This window comes from Oncorhynchus tshawytscha, linkage group LG09 (genome assembly GCF_018296145.1).
Source record: "Oncorhynchus tshawytscha isolate Ot180627B linkage group LG09, Otsh_v2.0, whole genome shotgun sequence".
Lineage (NCBI taxonomy): Eukaryota > Metazoa > Chordata > Actinopteri > Salmoniformes > Salmonidae > Oncorhynchus > Oncorhynchus tshawytscha.
This window is the reverse complement of record NC_056437.1, coordinates 59,361,647-59,381,732: the sequence shown is the minus strand read 5'-3', so window position 1 is coordinate 59,381,732 and position 20,086 is coordinate 59,361,647. Positions and strand designations below refer to the sequence as shown.

General features: G+C 43.3%; 1 protein-coding gene across 1 annotated transcript; it reads left to right on the top strand.

Moving 5' to 3' along the window:
- The first annotated feature begins 6,683 nt into the window (after positions 1-6,683).
- Positions 6,684-19,092, top strand: LOC112214606 (coagulation factor XIII A chain-like). The gene is made up of 15 exons (XM_042327143.1): positions 6,684-6,808; positions 9,602-9,786; positions 11,486-11,674; positions 12,248-12,496; positions 12,657-12,775; positions 13,039-13,146; positions 14,412-14,586; positions 14,871-15,009; positions 15,156-15,259; positions 15,582-15,670; positions 15,949-16,105; positions 16,723-16,998; positions 17,192-17,352; positions 17,865-18,001; positions 18,491-19,092. The coding sequence occupies exons 2-15, from the start codon at positions 9,633-9,635 to the stop codon at positions 18,630-18,632; spliced, it is 2,199 nt and encodes a 732-aa protein (XP_042183077.1). The 5' UTR covers positions 6,684-6,808; positions 9,602-9,632; the 3' UTR covers positions 18,633-19,092.
- The last annotated feature ends 994 nt before the right edge of the window (positions 19,093-20,086 follow it).

Here is a 20,086-nt window from a genome sequence, read left to right as displayed (position 1 = left end):
GGATGGATTATCTTGACAAAGGAGAAATGCTCAATAACAGGGATATAAACACATTTGTGCTCCAAATTAGAGAGAAATAAGCTTTTTGTGCATCTGGAATATTTCTGGGATCTTGTAGGAACTACACTGGACTTTATGCAAACTGGAAACCACATATCCTGAGGTCATATTTATTGTAGCTAGGGATTTTAACAAAGCAAATTTGAGGAAAACACTACCGAAGTTCTATCAACACATTGACTGTAGTACTCACTCTGGAAAAACACTGGAACACTGCTACTCCCCCTTTCGAGAAGCCTACAAGGACCCCCTCCCCCCCTTCGGCAAATCAGATCACGACTCCATTTTGCTCCTCCCATCCTATAGACAGAAACTCAAACAGGAAGTACCCGTGCTAAGGTCTATTCAACGCTGGTCTGACCCATCGGAATCCATGCTTCAAGTTGTTTTGATCTCCCAAACTGGAATATGTTCCGGGTAGCCTATGAGCATAACATTTACGTATACACAAACACGGTGACTGAGTTCATCAGGAAGTGTATAGGATATGTTGTTCCCACTGTGACTATTAAAACCTACCCAAACCAAAAACTGTGGATAGATGCCAGCATTCGCGCAAAACTGAAAGCGCAAACCACCGCATTTATCCATGGCAAGGTGACTGGGAATATGGTTGAATACAAACAGTGTGTTCATTTCCTCCGTAAGGCAATCAAACAGGCAAACCTCAGTACAGAGACAAAGTGGAGACGCAATTCAACGGCTCAGACGCATGAACAATGTGGCAGGGTCGACAAACAATCATGGATTACAACTGGAAAACCAGCCACGTCGCGGACACTGACGTCTTGCTCCCGGACAAGCTAAACACCTTCTTCGCCCGCTTTGAGGATAACACAGTGTCACCGACACGGCCCGCTCCCAAGAACTGTGGGTTCTCGTTCTCTGTGGCCGACGTGAGTAAGACATTTTAGCGTTTTAACCGTCGCAAGGCAGCCGGCCCAGACAATATCCCTAGCCGCATCCTCAGAGCATGCACAGACCAGTTGGCTGGAGTGTTTTACAGACATATTCAATCTCTCCCTATCACAGTTTTCTGTTCCCACTTGCTTCAAGATGTCTAGTATTGTTCCTGTACCCAAGAAAGCAAAGGTAACTGAACTAAATGACTACCGACCCATAGCACTCACTTCTGTCATCATGAAGTGTTTTGAGAGGATAGTTAATGATCATATCACCTCTAACTTACCTGACACTCTACACCCACTTCAATTTGCTTGCCGCCCAAATCGATCCACAGACGATACAATTGCCATCATACTGCACACTGTACACTGCACACTGTCCTGTCCCATCTGGACATGAGGAATACCTATGTAAGAATGCTGTTCATTGACTATAGCTCAGCCTTTAACACCATAGTACCCTCCAAGCTCATCATTAAGCTCGGGGCCCTGGGTCTGAACCCCGCCGTGTGCAACTGTGTCCTGGACTTCCTGACGGGCCGCACCCAGATGGTGAAGGTAGGAAACAACACCTCCACTTCGCTGATGATCCTCAACACAGGGGCCCCACAAGGGTGCATGCTCAGCTCCCTCCTGTACTCCCTGTTCACCAATGACTGATGGGCCAAGTACGCCTTCAACTCAATCGTCAAGTTTGCAGATGACACAACAGTAGTAGTCCTGATTACCAACAATGACGAGACAGCAAACAGGGAGTAGGTGAGGGCCCGGGCGGAGTGGTGCCAGGAATATAACTTCTCCCTCAACTTCAACAAAAACGAAGGAGCTGATCGTGGACTTCAGGAAACAGCAGAGGGTGCACCCCTCTATCTACATCGACGGGACCACAGTGGAGAAGTAGGAAAGCTTCAAGTTCATCGGCGTACACATCACTGACAATCTGAAATGGTCCACCCACACAGACAGTGTGGTGAAGAAGGTGCAACAGCACCTCTTCAACCTCAGGAGGCTGAAGAAATTGGCCCTAAGACCCTCACAAACTTTTACAGATGCACAATTAGGAGCATCCTGTCAGGCTGTATCACCGCCTGGTACGGCAACTGCACCGCCTGCAACCGTAGTGCTCTCCAGATGGTGGTGCGGTCTACCCAACGCATCACCAGGGGCACACTGCCTGCCCTCCAGGACACCCGCAGATGCTGGGTGTTGTATGGCCCTATAAGGGGGATATGGGTTAGGACACCATGCTCCGAAATAGCAGCACACATGGTGATATTTCCTCCCCGTTGGCCTGGCAAATCCACAGTAGCTCTGTGACCGATGATATTCCGACCCCGCCTTCTGCATTTGGTCAGGTTGAAGCCAGCCTCATCCATGTATACAAAGTTGTGAGAGGGTTCACTTGATTCCAACTCCATTATACACTATATCCCAGAACACATAGTTGAATTTGTTTTGGTAAGGAAGAGTGACATAAAATGTACATATATTGCATGTTCCTTCCACAGCAATGGAAATGTGTGCAGTTTATGCTTATTATCACTATAAAATGTTGCTGTAAAGTAGTTACATAGATATATGTTTTACCTGTACATACTGGTACCGTAGCTCCTTAACTCTGTCCTCATTCCTTTGGAATGGTACACGGTACAGCTGTTTCATACTCATCTGGTTTCTATGCAGCACCCTGTCGATGGTTGAGATGCTAACCGTATGGATGTTTTCAAAGACATCATTGTCTTCTATAATGGTCCTTTGTATTTCCCTGAGTCTCATGGCATTGTTTGCTCGGACCATGGTGCAAATAGCCTCCTCCTGTTGAGGTGTGAAAAGGCGTCCTCTGCCACCGGTTTGAGGTAATCTTGCAGTCCTACGTGGGGAAAAATGCAGTGATGCATCGCACACTTTCACATAAACAAAAACTATGCGAACACATTTTACTGTAAAACATACAGGTGGGTGCATGTAAGGTGCAGTATGTATCTGTATAGAGTATATTTCTGTATGCTGTGAAATACAAGTGGACTACTGTAATATGAAGCATTGTAGGAAGTATACAGTATACTGCTTATATACAGTAACAGTGCACTGTGCATTGGTGGACATACCTGTTCTCTCTTCGAAACATTTGAACTATTGAGGACACGGCTGATCTCCCAATATTCGGCTGCACCCTTCGACCCATCTCAGCCATTGTAAGGCCATGATTGACAACATGGTCTACAATAGTGGCCCTTATGTCATCAGATATGCGCCTATGTCCTCTTCTGCCTCTTCCTCTGTTTTGCCTTCCACCACACATCCTTGCTCCTCTTCTTCCTCCTCTTGGCTGTTGACCCTGTTTGTTTCCTGGTCCATCCATTATTGGAAAATTGCAACTCTGTGTTGTGGTCTGTCTATATATGCTTGCCAATTGATTCTTCATGAGATGCACCTTTGAGCAATTTAGACAACTGGTTGATTGTTGGTTGAACTAACACTTTACATTCCTTCATGAGTGAGGGTCAATTTCACCTGCACGATTCATCAATTCACGTTTTTGTACAAAAGGTCTAATAGAAATGTGTAAAACTATGCTTGACAGTTTATGACAAATAGTTCAACAGTTTTGCATGTAATGGCTTATGCAAGGAACTAATGCCTAGATGTTTTGAGGGGTAAGACTATTCAACAAACCATCTACTATATTTTGATCAACATGACATGAGCAATTGATGATGTGGAAAAAAGCTGACACTTGTACATTATCAATTGCAATTTGTTCAAAGGAATAAGAAATTGCTTTAATGATGTGCACAAGTGACTAGATGATTTGGAATTTGTACAAGTAGTATCAAGAATTGCACTTTTGATCTAAGAAATGCACCAAAGCGACTGAGAAAAACTGTCATAACTTCACCATGCTCAAGGCGATATTTAATGTCTGCTTTTTTCAATTTGACCCATCTACCAATGGGTGCCCTTCTTTGCGAGGCATTGGAAAACCTCCTTGGTCTTTGTGGTTGAATATATGCTTGAAATTCACTGCTCAACTGAGGAACCTTACAGATAATTGTTTGTGTGGGGTACAGAGATGTCGTAGTGATTCAAAAACCATGTTAAACACCATTTTGCGCACATAGTTAGTCCGTGTAACTTATTCTCTGACTTGGTATGCATATTTATACTCCTGAAGTTATTTACTCAACACATTTCAGCTTTTCATTTTTTATTAATTTGTAAAAAATATCTAAAAACATAATTTTGCTTTGACATTATAGGGTATTGTGCGTAGATCAGTGACACGAAATCTAAATGTAATTTTAAATTCAAAAACAAAATGTGGAAAAAGTCAAGGGCTATGAATACTTTCTGAAGGCACTGGATATAGTATGTGAAGCAGGCAAAGGCATTTATATATTGGACTGGTATATCTATAAATTTACAGTACCAGTCAAAGTATGGACACACCTACTCATTCCAGGGTTTTTCTTTATTTGTACTATTTTCCACATTGTAGAATAATAAGGAAGCCATCAAAACTATGAAATAGCATATATGGAATCATGTAGTTATAAAAAAACTGTTAAACAAATCAAAATATATTATATATTTGAGATTCTTCAAAGTAGCCAACCTTCGCCTTGATGACAGCTTTGCACATTCTTGGCATTCTCTCAACCAGCTTCATGAGGTAGTCACCTGGAATGCTTTTCCAACAGTCTTGAAAGAATTCCGACATATGCTGAGCACTTGTTTGCTGCTTTTCCTTTACTCTGTGGTCCAACTCATCCCAAACCATCTCAATTGGGTTGAGGTCGGATGATTGTAGAGACTAGGTCATCTGATGCAGCACTCCATCATTCTCCTTCTTGGTTAAATAGCCCTTACACAGCCTGGAGGTTTGTTTTGGGTCATTGTCCTGTTTGGTCATTGTCCTTGATTTCAACTGTTTTATTGCTCTGTTTGTAAATGGTTTACCGTCAATTATGGGGACAAGTAATAATCCTGACGACCTAAAACATTCTGTAAATAAGACCTATTGTGATCTGATGTTTAAATTCTTCTTTATGGAAAATGCCTTTGTAAATTGTCAGTATCTTCATTTATTGTTATCAAGAGTTTATAAAACTTTCATGGTCATGTAAATTACTTTATTAAAACAAGCATAAAATGGATTTTGTCATCATGTTTTTTCTTGACAACATCATCAACTTGAGGTGGATGCGCAATACTGAAATTGAGAAACTATCTTACAGACAATTTTCTTAAAAATGGAATTAAATTGAAGGGTCATGCACATGCAGGATCCCCATTCTCTGCCTATTGAAACGTCTTTGTTCCAATAGGCATGACGCCACTGCTTGGTCTGCTTTCTCGCACATCTGTTGGGCTTCACAGACTTCTTTTTTTTACACCTTGGTTCAGTTGTGGTCCTGGCTTTCATAGGTTGCAGCTAACATGTCTGTGGTAACTCTGGTCAATGCCAATGACAACGGCAATGCATATATGAATAGTGATACTACTATACTGCAGGTAAGTATACATACACATTCAAAAGTAATTATGTATAGTGTCCACACTATAAGCATTTACATTGGGTTTCACAGACTTTTCTTTGCACCTTGGTTCTGTTGTGGTCCTGGCTGTCACGATAGGGTACAGTTTGTTCTCCTAGCTCAGTTCCAGACAGCACAGCAGCACACCATCGTTAGCTTAGCTCACTGCTATGATTCATATTTGCCACTGGCGTCACTAGTGGGGCTAAGACAACCAGACTGTTGTTTTTGGTTTTGGAGAGCTGTTTATTTATTTATTTATTATAATATACATAGATTTGACACATAACATATACGCCTCCTATATTGTAGTGTATGTTTACATACCAATGTCATCATGCTAGTTTATAACACACATACTGCACAACACAATAAGCATAACATGTTTAGTAATAGTAGTTCAGACTGTAGTTTTGAGCTGCCAAAATTGAAATCTTTGATTTGTCACTCATAAACAAAATCAACTAGTGCGAATTTGTGATAAAACTGTATTTATCTTAAAGACTGTCTGTTGTCTATTTCCTGAAGAACACTGTGACCCATTACCACTGACAAGATAATGTAGCAATTGTGTATTCGGAGGCTACAGTGTAAAAGTGTGTTCGGTTTACGTTGTTCAATTTGATCTCTAGTAGTATCAAAACAAATCTTTAGAGAGACATTCACACAGATTGTGACTCAGCATGGCTGGTCCCCAGTGCTGGCCTGTCTTTCACTGTCTGGCAAACAGAGATGACAATTCCCCACCCTTTTCTCAAGTTGGCCAAACCGCCACCCGAGGGCCTAATCCTGTCCTTCCCAACCTCAACCCCTCCTACAACTAATGCTGGGACTGGTTCTCACACACACACACACACACACACACACACACACACACACACACACACACACACACACACACACACACACACACACACACCTCGCTTCTAGTCCTTAGGAAACTTTGCACAAGCATTTCGCTACACTCGCAATAACATCTGCTAACCATGTGTATGTGGCCAATACAATTTGATTTGATTTGACACACACACACTCACAAGCCCATCCCAGCAACCACTCACCCTGGGGCTGACTCGCTTGCAAATACACACACACACACACACACACACACACACACACACACACACACACACACACATAGACACGGCCTATCTCTGCCATGGAGAGGGCCCTTCCCTTTCCTGTATATAAATGGATTCAGAGGGACCCCAGCAGCAGCCTGTCTTTGTGTGTGAGAGAGACAGACACTCAGCCCCTGAGGATCGACTCTATCAGACAACTGCAGCTTCTTCAACTTCTACAGAGGTGAGTTTACTCTTCAGTGGTCACTGGTCAAGCAATGTTTACTGTCTCCAATCTATTTTTTTTTTGATACTGCATGTATTTGACAATGCTTTGATGAAAAGTAATGCGATGCCTCATAGAATGCATCAGTTGCAGTACTCTAAATTCAGTTGCAGTACTCTAAATTCATTTGCAGTACTCTAAATTCAGTTGCAGTACTCTTTGTCGTTTTGCTGTATAATAGTACACCTTTTTTTCCTCTAGGAAACGTCCAAATGCTGGTAAAAGCAGAGTTTATTATGGGGTGGGGTGGAGGGGGGGCTGTGGGCTAATGAGAGTCCTAAATGGAAGCTAATGTTACAGTACCAGAGTGAGAACTGAGTGCTGGTTTGAATGGTTCTTTATTCCACATCATGTAATCTGGTTCAGAATCAGGGGTATTTGCTTCTGTTTTTTCTTTTCCTTTACATCCACATGTTGTTGTAAAATGCTGTTAAACTATGGATCATTTTTATCTTTCAGGAGTCACATTTGTTCTTTGCACAATGCTTCCATGTCTAAGTACACACTACATAAAACTGTGTATATGGGGGACATTTCCGTCGCGTAGGAGCACTGTGCAAAGTGCAAAAAAATACTAAAAACCTAATTATGATCTGGTAGCATGACGAAATTAGAACATACTCTTCAACAATGTGCGTCATAAAGAGAACACAATTGACACATTGCTCCGTTTACGAAACGCTATTTAAATAGTCACCTCTTTGTAACACACATTGTTCAAGAAAAAAAATCGAATTAAAGGAAAACTCCACCCAAAAACTATCTTTTGGTATTTGTTTCATTAGTACATTGTTGACATAGTGCCAAAATATTTTGCTCATCAGCAATCGAGATTTCAAGATATATAACTTTCAAAATACAGAAATCGTCCCTGTGTGATGCATTTTGCATCGTACGATGCTGTGTTTTGCATCATATGATGCAAATTGCATCATACAGGGAGGATTTCTGTATATTATAATAAGGTTTGCGGTATTTTTTGCACTTTGCACAATCATTTATTTTGCCCTATGAACATGTTACCCTATACAAACAGTATTATATGGCATCATCCATTGACTAATAGCTAAAAATAGTAATAACTTGCAGCATTTCCACCACAAAAAAGCACAGCACTGTCCCAGAAAACATTGATAAAAACCTGTGGTGATGTTGTTTCTCCACAATCAGCATTGACCAGCTAATGTTCAGCTGAAGGGGGTGACGGCACGATGTGAGCGTGCGTGCACACATGTTTGTGTGCGTGTGTGTGTGCCTGGTGTGTGTGTGTGTGTGCCACGGTGAAACAGTGCTTTCACTGTGCAGGTCCATGACTCACCTTTCCAACACTGGCAGGAGACCATCCCACACCCCAAACCTGTCTCCTCGACCAGCACAGCACAGCACACGCCCATTACATAACTAAATTCTTAAATAGTTGTTTGTGCCACAAAGCTGCATGACGTATATTGTGCCATACTTACATTTTCATTAAAACTACCATTGTGTATTTAATGACTAAAACAGCATTACCATACTTACATAATCATTTCCATTAAACCCCCCCTCTATCCTAACCTCAAATAAAATAGGCTTTAAAAGAAGAGACCCCCAGGGGATGGTTGGTTGAGGTAATTCCTTTTTCAGTGCTGCGTTATTGACTTACGGCATGTCTCGAGATTTTTATTTACATTTAACCCACTATTAGTAATGTTGCACCACTGCTTGTACTATATGATGGGGTCTAATAGCTTGTCATTTTATGGACCGCTAAGTTTGGACTTACTTATAGTTTGTTAATGTATATTATTACCTAACTAATTGTAAATCTGCAAGGTAATTTGTTAGTTTTACCTCAGATACTGGCATAATTTTACTGGTACACTACTCGTTGTGAAAATTATAAATATTACAACAACAAATAAATACACATTGATTCTAAGCAAAGGAATCTGATGACATGGTTGTGTCCCCCACACACTGACACTAAAGTTTCCCTTGTCATTTTACGACCCGTTTTCCCTCTCTAATTTTTAAGATTAACGGCACAGGCGGGTGACACACTGACCACAAGGGACGGAGAATAACACAACATGCCAAAACAAACAACCAAACACCCCAAAATGTCTGACCTTGCCAACTGCTTTTCTGGAATCACACCCTCAGCAGGCTCCTCTTTATACAGCACGGAAATAAACAATGAAAGAAAAAATAAGCACAGGCTCTCCTCGGTGAAACCACTGAGCATTTCAAACCTCTGTTTTCTGACCTAGTCACTACAATAATGCACACTAATACACACATAGAAGTGGTTCCCAAAGGCCTACTAGCACGGACTTCGCTGATAAGTACTTTGTTGAGGGAAAACGTACTTGATACGATTGTGATGTGTGTTGTCTCACCTAGCCAACTTAAGATGAATGCACTAATTGTAAAGTCGCTCTGGATACGAGCGTCAGCTAAATGACGGAAATGTCAAATGTAATATATATAATTGTTTTGACATGTGGTTTGTGTTAAAGTTTACGTGCACCTCATCCAGGTCAGTACTCAAGTTCGCTATTGCTGCCCTACCTCAATGGGAAACAGGTGGTTTGTGGGAACAGTTCATCTCTTAGCATCTGCAGCACAACTGGGAGTGTCCTCCCCAAGGGCTAGCTGAATATGAATGGAGTCGTCATGTGATATGATACCATACCTAGGAATTGTCTGCTTGTCTGTTTGACTCTCTGTCTCTGTCTCTCTCTGTTCGTCCATTTGTCTGTGTCCCAGGCCCGTAAGGTGACGTTTCAGTGCTGGTACCATGTCTGACTCAGAGCCCGCCGCCAAGCCACAACCCCAGGTGTCACACCGCGGACGCAGTGCCGCCCCCATCGCCACCTCCAATGCAGATGGGGAGAAGGTGCCTGAGTTCGAGCCCTTCGGCCTGATGCCCCGAGGACCCCCTCCACTCCAGGGTGAGGAGGAGAAGGAGCCTGTGTATGTGTGTGTGTGTGTGTGTTGAGTGGGGGTGCACGTGTGTGTGTGTGTGTTTGAGTGTGTGTGTGGTGTGCGACAGAGAGAGACAGAAGTGTGTTTGTATGTCAGAGTGTTGGTTTGTGAGTCAGTATGTGCCTTGGTCACAAACGATAAGAGACCCTACAACGACACGTTTCCTGTAGATTTAGGAGGCTGGCTGACAAATGAATGGCATTCCGTTCAGAGTTATCTTAACGCACGCCTTCAGACACATCCTGAGTCTACCAGCCTCGTCACTGTTCTCCTTTCCTCAGCATTATCTCGCTAGAACACAAGGCAGGCCTAGAAACACAAGGCAGGCCTAGAAACACAAGGCAGGGTTCTGAATAAGAATGGACTGACTGGAATATAGAACCTCTAACAGACTGGAAGCGACTTCAGCTTGTCCCCTCGTGATAGGTAATTCAAAGTAAAGTTCAAAGTAAAAAAAAGTTTATTACAAAATCAGGGGGCAGGCAAACGACAGGTCAAGGGCAGGCAGAGGTCAGTAATCCAGAGCAGAGTCCGAAAGGCACAGAATGGCAGGAAGGCTCAGGGTCAGGGCAGGCATAATGGTCAAAACCGGGAAAAATAGAAAACAGGGACTAGAGCGAAAACAGGAATACGGGAAAAATGCTGGTAGGCGTGACGAGACAAGACAAACTGGAAACAGACAAACAGAGAACACAGGTATAAATACACAGGAGATAATGGGGCAGATGAGCGACACCTGGAGGGGGGTGGATACAAGCACAAAACAGGTGAAACAGATCAGAGTGTGACAGTCATAGCCATCTAAATAATATCTTGTAGCGAGTTTCCCAAAAAGAACAACCAACAACAACCACGTTGTTGATCTTCGACTACAGTTCATCATTTTTACTATACGCCACCACAATCTACAGACAAAGCTGTCTGTCTACCCTAAGATGAGAAGGTGTAGTGAAATGCTGTGAAATGCTTACTTATGTGCACCTAACCAACAATGCAGTTTCAAGAAAATACAGATAAGAATTAGAGATAAAAGTAACAAGTCATTAAAGAGCAGCAGTGAAATGACAATATACAGGGACTATATACAGGGGGGTACTGATACAGAGTCAATGTGCAGGGGCACCGGTTATGTGAGGTAGTATGTACATGTAGTTATTAATGTGACTATGCATAGATGACAACAGAGAGTAGCAGTGGTGTAAAGAGGGCATGAGAGGGGGTGAGAGGGGGTGAGGGAGGGGAGGGGGAGGGTCAATGCAAACAGTCTGGTTGGCCATTTGACTAGATGTTCAGGAGTCTATTGGCTTGGGGGTAGAAGCTGTTTAGAAGCCTTTTGGTCCCAGACTTGGTGCCCCGGTACGGCTTGCTGTGCGGTAGCAGAGATAACAGTCTATGACTTGGGTGGCTGGAGCCTTTGACCATTTTTAGGACCTACCTCTGCATCCATAGCTCTGTCTATGAATTTGAGAGACGGTACATTTCTCCAGGCCCATCCCTCAGCTTTTTTTTGCTGAAACAGAGGTGTATTGGAATAACTGCTCAAGGTCACATGGAAAAATATCAGGGCCCAAGTTACGATGACAAGTCTGCATCTCTCTTTCTTCCCTTTTATATTCCTCTCTCCTCATCTCTCTCTTCCTTGTTCTCTTCCTACTATCCTATCAGAGTTCTTGGACATCTGGGACGTGAACATGCTGCGGAAGCCAGACGAGATCAATAAGCGGCAGCACACCACCCACCTGTATGCCACTGACAACCTCATCGTTCGCAGGGGACAGGAGTTCCAGCTGAAGGTGACCTTCGACCGTCCCTACAAGCCCTCCGACGACCAGTTCGCTGTGGAGTTCGTCATCGGTGAGATAAAAATGAAACACCTAAAAAAAGTTTCCTAAGCTAAAAAAAAAAGGTCTAACTCTGTATCAGTGGTTACTGGTTAAGAAGTAGTTTACTGTACGTACATCTAGAAACTTGCATCCAGATGCAGGGTACCAAAGGTAAAGGAATGAAAAAATATAGTTTTATTATGTCAAGTGACGGTTACATTAAGTGCGGGAACATTCATTGTATCTTTTTTCATTGAATGTTCCCCGCACTTAATTATAACCGCCACTTGAAACATGATAAAACTAAGGAAGAATATGTGCAGGTATTTATCTTTCTTCCCTGTATCAGTGGTTAGGTCTACCATAGCTCTACCATAGCTCTAGTCCAGGGTGTTAGTAAGGCTTGGTGTAGGGTGAAGTTGCCCCTAGACCCTGATCTTTGGTCTGCTTTACATTTTCTCCACTAATGGTGAAGGTTAGGTTTGGGGGATGGGAAGTTGATCCTAGATCTGTACCTAGAAGAAACTTCACCCTGGAGCCAAAGACCAGAGCTAGGTATACCCCTGCCCTGACATGTCATTCCCCTGTTCCTCCTATCCACCAGGGGGCAGTCCCCAGTTTAGTAAGGGCACCTACATCCCTGTGTCTGTGGCCAGTGACCGCCAGAGCCCGTGGGCAGGCCGGGTGGTGGAGAGCGCAGACAACGTGGTCACGGTGGGGATCACCCCAGCGCCCGACTGCATTGTGGGAAAGTGGCGCACGTACGTGGCGGTGGTGACGCCATACGGAATCCGCAGGACAAGGCAGGACGAGAGTCGAGACGTCTATATCCTGTTCAACCCCTGGGCGGCAGGTCTGTGACATTCACTGATGACAGCAATCACACTAGCCTGTTCCCACAACAGTTGTTTGTGCTGATTGATTGATTGATTTAGCTCTATTAATCTCATTCGTCTATTCATCTACATTCCGATAATAGATTCCATTCTATTGTTCTGGCTTCCTTCCACCAGCTGATTCTGTGTTCCTGGATGACGGCAATGAGAGGGAGGAGTGTGTTCTCAACGAGGTGGGGGTCATCTACCACGGGGCGTTTGACGACGTGTCCGAGCGGCCCTGGAACTTTGGCCAGGTACAGAGAGACCCAGTGCACCACTACTAGCTACGCAATGATTGGTTTTTGGTGTGGTGATACGCTATCTGCCCCATGCAGAATTCATTTGTAACTACTGTGCATGTAAGTCATTATACGTCAAATAGCAGGACGGTTGTTTCTAGGTCCATACACATTACCTGTCTGTCACCTTTTTGTTTTGGCTTTAAGACACCGTCTGATTCTCTCTGTGATCATCAAAGAAGTTCAGTGCACACTTAACTGAACTTTGCTTGTTGCAGTTTGACTACGGGGTGCTGGATGCGTGTCTGTTCATCATGGATAAAGCTGCCATGCCCATCACCAACAGGGGGGACCCCATCAAAGTAGCCCGGAAGGCCTCAGCCATGGTGAGAGTTACGGGGTTACCACCGGTCCATACAGAGAACCCGTTAAGATCGCAACGTTCTTACAGTGCAACCGTTTCATACAGTAGATTTATAGGGGGGAGGGAAACTCCATGGAGGCTTGAGAAAAGACTCCTTGCCAGAAGACACGTTTCAAATCAAATCACATTGTATTAGTCACATGTGTCAGATACAACAAATGCAGACCTTACAGTGAAATGCTTACTTTCAAGCCCCTAACCAACAATGCAGTTAAAAAAATATGGATAACAATAAGAAAAAGTCACAAGTAATTAAAGAGCAGCAGTAAAATATCAATAGCGAGACTATATATGGGGGGTACTGGTATAGAGTCAATGTGCGGGGGCAGCGGTTAGTCGAGGTAATATGTACATGTAGGTAGAGTTACTAAAGTGACTATGCATAGATGATAACAACAGAGAGTAGCAGCGGTGTAAAAGAGGAAGAGAGGGGGTGGGGGGAGGCATTGCAAGTAGTCTGGCGCTCTGGTACCGCTTGCCGTGCGGTAACAGAGAGAACAGTCTATGACTAGGGTGGCTGGAGTCTTTGACCATTTTTAGGGCCTTTCTCTGACACTGCCTGGTATAGAGGTCCTGGATGGCAGGAAGCTTGGCCCCAGTGATGTACAGGGCTGTTCACACTACCCTCTGTAGTGCCTTGCGGTCGGAGGCAGAGCAGTTGCCAAACCAGGCAGTGATGCAACCATGCTCTCGATGGTGCAGCTGTAGAACCATTTGAGGATCTGAGGACCCATGCCTAATCTTTTCAGTCTCCTAAGGGGGAATAGGTTTTGTCGTGCCCTCTTCTTCATTTGTACAGAAGAGAGAATTGTACTTACAACTCATAAGCTTGTAACAGGCTATTTGCATCCAAAATGGCACTCTATTTCACATATAATGCATTACCTTTGACCAAGGTATTCCATATATAATGCATTACTTTTAACCAAGGTATTTCCTATATAATGCACTACTTTTGTCCCGGGTATTCCCTATATAATGCATTACTTTTGACCAGGGTATTCCCTATATAATGCATTACTTTTAACCAAGGTATTTCCTATATAATGCACTACTTTTGTCCCGGGTATTCCCTATATGATGCATTACTTTTGACCAGTGTATTCCCTATATAATGCACTACTTTTGACCAGGGCCCATAAGGCTCTTTTCAAAAGAAGTGCACTGTAAAGGAAATAGGGTGCCATTTTGGATGCAGCCAACCGTATGTTTGCCTCTCTCTCCCAGCTGAACTCTCGTGACGACGACGGGGTGCTGGTGGGGAGCTGGAGTGGTGACTACACCTACGGAGTGGCACCCACCTCCTGGACTGGAAGTACTGAGATCCTCCTCAACTACTCCAGCAGCAAGATGCCCGTCTGCTATGCCCAGTGCTGGGTCTACGCTGCCGTCTTTAACACCTGTGAGACCTGCATAAGGCTACAATATTTCCCAAACTTTCAGAAAATTCTATTTTTTTCTGAAATCTTTAATGATTCCAGAAATGTTTAACTAAGGATCTCCCAAAAATCATTTAGGCAAAGTTTTTGGATTTTTACAATGATAATGAGTGAAATATTTGGGAGGATTTCATAATTAATCACTCAAATTAATTTCCTACTATTTGATGTGCAGAATTCCCCCAAAAAGTCTGAACATTTTTTTGTTCTTGCTGATGATACAGTTTCTTTCCTTCCCCCTCGGCAGTCTTGCGCTGTCTGGGGATCCCCGCCAGGGTTGTCACCAACTTCTTCTCTTCCCACGACAATGATGGCAACCTGAAAACTGACATCATCCTGGATGAGAACGGCAGAATTGACAAGCAACGCACCAAGGACTCTATCTGGTACAATTGTTCCAGTGACAGACAAATCACTTTCTGATTTGATTTGATTTGATTTGAGCATTTAAAAATACAATTCATGAGTGGAGAGACTGCATTTCGAATGCTTTATGGTAATGTCAAATAATGGAATGGATGTGTTGCCGTAGGAACTACCATTGCTGGAACGAGTGCTACATGAGCAGGCCAGACCTTCCTCAAGGGTTTGGGGGCTGGCAGGCTGTGGATGCTACGCCCCAAGAGACCAGTGATGGTGAGGTGTTCATACACACAAGCATGTACGCACGCACGCACACACACACACACACATATACTGTAGAAACATGCACAAGCGCTCACACACGTGCACACATACGCAGCAACACGCACACAGACACAGAAACACACACATACGCCGAAACAAACACACACACACAGAAACACACACACAAACACACACACAAACACACAATTTAACTGACTATGTTATAATTTTTTACATAACCATGTTATGAAATGTACATGCTGTGTAGTTACTATATTATATAATTATTTGGGATATTACTAAGTCCTAATGTGTCTTTCATTGTATCCAGGGATGTACAGGTGTGGCCCTGCGTCTGTCCAGGCCATCAAACATGGCCAGATCTGCTTCCCGTTCGACGCACCTTTCGTGTTTGCTGAGGTAAATACGACAACAATGAGCCATCCTAGTGGCGCAAAACACCAACTATACAGGACGGTATACAAAATGTTACAACCCCTTATTGGTCACTTTCCAAGATAGTCCATTTTTGTTTGCATCAGTTTGAATCAGTGAGCTCAATTGTAGTCGTGAACATACGGTACCAGCACATGTGTTTTGGTATTACTAGTATATATGACTTATATATGACTAAACATATCAATAGATAGTTACTGGAATTTTACATGATGAATGTGTCCCATTTTTTTCCCTTATAGGTGAACAGTGATGTGGTGTTCTACTCGCGGAACCCCCGAGACGGAACCCTGGAGCCGGTCAAAGTCAACAGCAGCCATGTTGGTAGGATGGTGGTGACCAAAGCTCCCGGCCAGGACACCCGGCGTGACATCACTGACCAGTACAAGTTCCCCGAAGGTAAGAGAGGAGGGAGGAGGGAGCGTCGCTGAGCAAAAAGCCTAAAGGGACACTTTCCCAGACACAGATTAAAAATTACCTATGCAGAAATCACTCCACCATTTCCTGCTGGCTAAAATTCTAATAGTTTCGCCTAATTTCAGTGTACGTGACAAAACAAGCAAGTATCATGCAGAGAGTCATTGTACCATCTAAAGAGCGGCATTTTCAGCTGTTTGAAGCTGGTGTACAAAACTGAAAGTAAACCACACACAGATGAAACTTAAGCACGAGTAGCAGATAAATACTGCGCAGAACAAATCTAACATTTCTTGGACTTGCTTTCAGTGAGAAAGACAGATCTATAACTCAAATTTACATGTGAATTTAAACTGCATTAAATCTGCATTGTTGATTAAGGGCTTGTAAGTAAGCATTTCACTGTGAGCTCTACTACATCTGTTGTATTCGGCGCATGTGACAAATAACATTTGATTTGATTTAAATGTTAAAAGAAGGGTTTTGTCTCTATGTGAACAAGGTACGACCACTCGAAAAACCCAGATTCTGAATGGGGACTACTTCTGAAACAAACCATATAATCATTCCCTGTCGTCTGTGGTCTCCCACATCCACAGGTAGCCCGGAGGAGCGCACGGTTCTGGAGAAGGCAGAGGAGTATGGTTGTCAGCGTGAGAAGGTCACCCTTCCAGAGGCTGACGTGGAGCTGAACATGCCCCTGATCGAGGTGAGGGTGGGCGATGACTTCGAGCTGAAGCTGGAGTTCAACAACAAGAGTGGCCAGGCTCGCACCGGGGAGATGTATGTCAGTGGCAACGTGGTGTATTACACAGGAGTCACCAGCTCTGAGTTCCTCTTCAAGACCCCTAAAGTGACATTGGATCCCATGAAAGGTGGGCAGGTGGGGGAGGAGGGGTGGTGTGTGTTGGTTGGTGGGTTCTTGTAAGATCAATATTCTAGTTACTAGTGGCAAGCCAGTTGCTCTCCAATATTTCTAAAGCAAGACCCGACAAAATACATGCAAATGAAAGTAAAACTCAAGGAGACAAAGCATATCCTAAGAAAGTCATCTCTGTGTGTCCACAGCTGAGAAGAAGGTGATCCAGGTGCGTTCCCAGGACTACATGAGAAAGCTGGTGGAGCAGGCCAACCTCCACTTCATTGCCACTGGGAAGGTCAAGGAGACGGGTCAGATTGTCACCGCCATGAGGGTCGTCACTCTTCACAACCCCAAACTCTCTGTCCAGGTCAGAGGTCATGTTTTTTTTTAGGAGTGGTAATATGCACACAGCCTGAAACAAATCAAGTTGTACTCTATAGAGCAGGGGTGTCAAACATACGTCCCCCCCCCGCAAGGGGTCCAATCCGGCACATTTGTTATGTTTTGTTTTGGGGTGGGTGGTGGTGTTGGGGGGGGCGAACTCAATATACTTTAAAATGACAAAAACCAAATCGAAATTGTAGATATTATAATGGACCTGCATTCATATAATATCTTGACTGTGTTCAGCGTTGCTAATAATCAGCTAAATGAAAGCTAGACAGTCAGGGAGCACTGAAAAATTCATAGTGGACTATTTTGGGCTAATTTTGGACTGCGAGGAAATATAACCAAGTTTCAGTGCAGCCCTCCGTACCACATTGAAGACCGAATAGACTGGTATAGAGTGCAAAGTATTTTCCAAATATGCTCAGTTTATCGATCCTTGCTGGGTCTTCACAGACAGGATCAGGACTAACTCTCATCCCCTCTCTGTAGGTGTCTGGTCTGGCTAAGGTAAGTGAGGAGATGTTTGTGACTGTGGAGTTCACCAACCCGTTCAAGTTCAACCTGGAGGATGTGTACATTCGCGTGGAGGGGCCAGGAGTCATGCCACCCAAGTATAAACATTACAGGTGAGCAGAGTGATACCTGTATGTATGTGTGTGTGTGTGTGTGTGTGTGTGTGTGTGTGTGTGTGTGTGTGTGTGTGTGTGTGTGTGTGTGTGTGTGTGTGTGTGTGTACTCATGTGTGTATATGTGTGTGTGTGTGTGTGTGTGTGTACTCATGTGTGTATATGTGTGTGTGTGTGTGTGTGTGTGTGTGTGTGTGTGTGTGTGTGTGTGTGTGTACTCATGTGTGTGTGTGTGTGTGTGTGTGTGTACTCATGTGTGTATATGTGTGTGTGTGTGTGTGTGTGTGTACTCATGTGTGTATATGTGTGTGTGTGTGTGTGTGTGTGTGTGTGTGTGTGTGTACTCATGTGTGTATATGTGTGTGTGTGTGTGTGTGTGTGTGTGTGTGTGTGTGTGTGTGTGTGTGTGTGTGTGTGTGTGTGTGTGTGTGTGTGTGTGTGTGTGTGTGTGTGTGTGTATACTCATGTGTGTATATGTGTGTATTCCAGTCTGATCCTGGCTGGCTCGTCCCTGAATTGGACAGAGAGTTTTACCCCGCGAAGGGAGGGACCCACCAAGCTGATGGCCAGTCTGGACTGTGCTGCACTCAGGCAGGTGTACGGTCAGACCCAGCTGACCGTCAAGCCCTGAGCAGCACAAGGGAGATGGCACAGCTATACAAGACATCTAGAGCACAGCTAGACAGCCTATTTACAGCCCAGCAAGCAACAATTAAGATATTCATTTTTTCTTCTTCTTCTACTTCCTCTTGGATGGATCATGTCATTTCACAAAAGAGGCAATATTTTTTTAAACTATGCAACATTTGGTGTAGTTCAATGTATTTGTTTTCATTTCTATACAAGGAAAACACAACTACATCATAGCTAATACAGCCCAGCTACCAACAGATTAGTGATTGGGCTTGAATGTTAGGCCTAATACATGGTTCAATCTATCTTTACAAGAGATGCAAACATTTTCTAACCACAAGATGCAACATTTATTGAAATTGATGAAAAGTTAAATATCCCTGTTTCCTTTTCTTTTCTGTTTTGACTTCTTTGCAAGAGAAATACTTAAGTAACCCAAATTAAAAAGATGAACATGACTATGATTGCATGTTATCAATTATTGTGTTTTTATGGCAATATACTTTGGTTTTGAAATGTCCAGATAGGATACGTTCAATATTTGATTTCAAAAGATCTTATCGGCCTACATGCATGCTGTCAAAATTATAGTTCTTCGAGCACCCAGTTCGAAGGTTGAAGTTGTGGACCTTGCCCTATGCGCGACAGGGATGAGTGAGTAAGTGACATGAGCACGTCTGTGCTTCGTTCACCTCCGCACAAGTCTAGGGGTTTCTTTCATAGGCTGTGTTTACACAGCCATCCTAAGGTTTTTACTTCATGTACAATTTTTTCCCCCTGTACTGTTCTGACACCCATATCAGATCAGCGCATTCACACTGACGTATTCTCTGAAATAGCACGCAGATGCAATGCTCATTTTCTTTCCCTGTTCCTATCCAAATTTGGTGTGGTAGTCTTGGTGGTGGCAGGTCATGTGCCAAAAATATATACTACATGTACAAACATGTATGTGGTATGAATCAGAACTCAAAAGACCAGATTCCATGTGTTTTCTTTCTGTTTACACATTGGGAAAAGATCAGATATGTATCAGATATACTAAATAAGTGTCAAAAGATCAGAACTGAGCTGCCTGTGTAAACATGAAATGTTTCAAGCTATTATTTTACCAAAACTATTTAAGAACAGTATCCTCTTTTACACGCTGAGACCAACTCTGTTCAACAGTTCAAATGCGTGTCCAGCAAAGGCCAGCATGATAATACCTGATATCATACCACAATCTCTATTTTGCCAGACTTAAATCTATAAAACCATAAACCATGAAAATGAGCCAGAAATACAAGAGTATTTCTTTTATATGTAGGACATAGAGCATGATGAAAGTAAGAGGCTCAAATTGAAAGTGTAGTTACTTACTAACACAAGGAGCACAGCATCATACAACTGTCTCTGAATCATACAGTTGAAGTCGGAAGTCTACATACACCTTAGCCAAATACATTTAAA

Bases quoted from the DNA above. Each gene is read 5' to 3' on its own strand.
- LOC112214606 (XM_042327143.1), top strand. From the start codon at position 9,633: ATGTCTGACTCAGAGCCCGCCGCCAAGCCACAACCCCAGGTGTCACAC. The intron at 13,147-14,411 runs GTGAGAGTTACG...TCTCTCTCCCAG, and splicing joins CCCGGAAGGCCTCAGCCATG to CTGAACTCTCGTGACGACGA. The intron at 15,671-15,948 runs GTAAATACGACA...TTTCCCTTATAG, and splicing joins CACCTTTCGTGTTTGCTGAG to GTGAACAGTGATGTGGTGTT.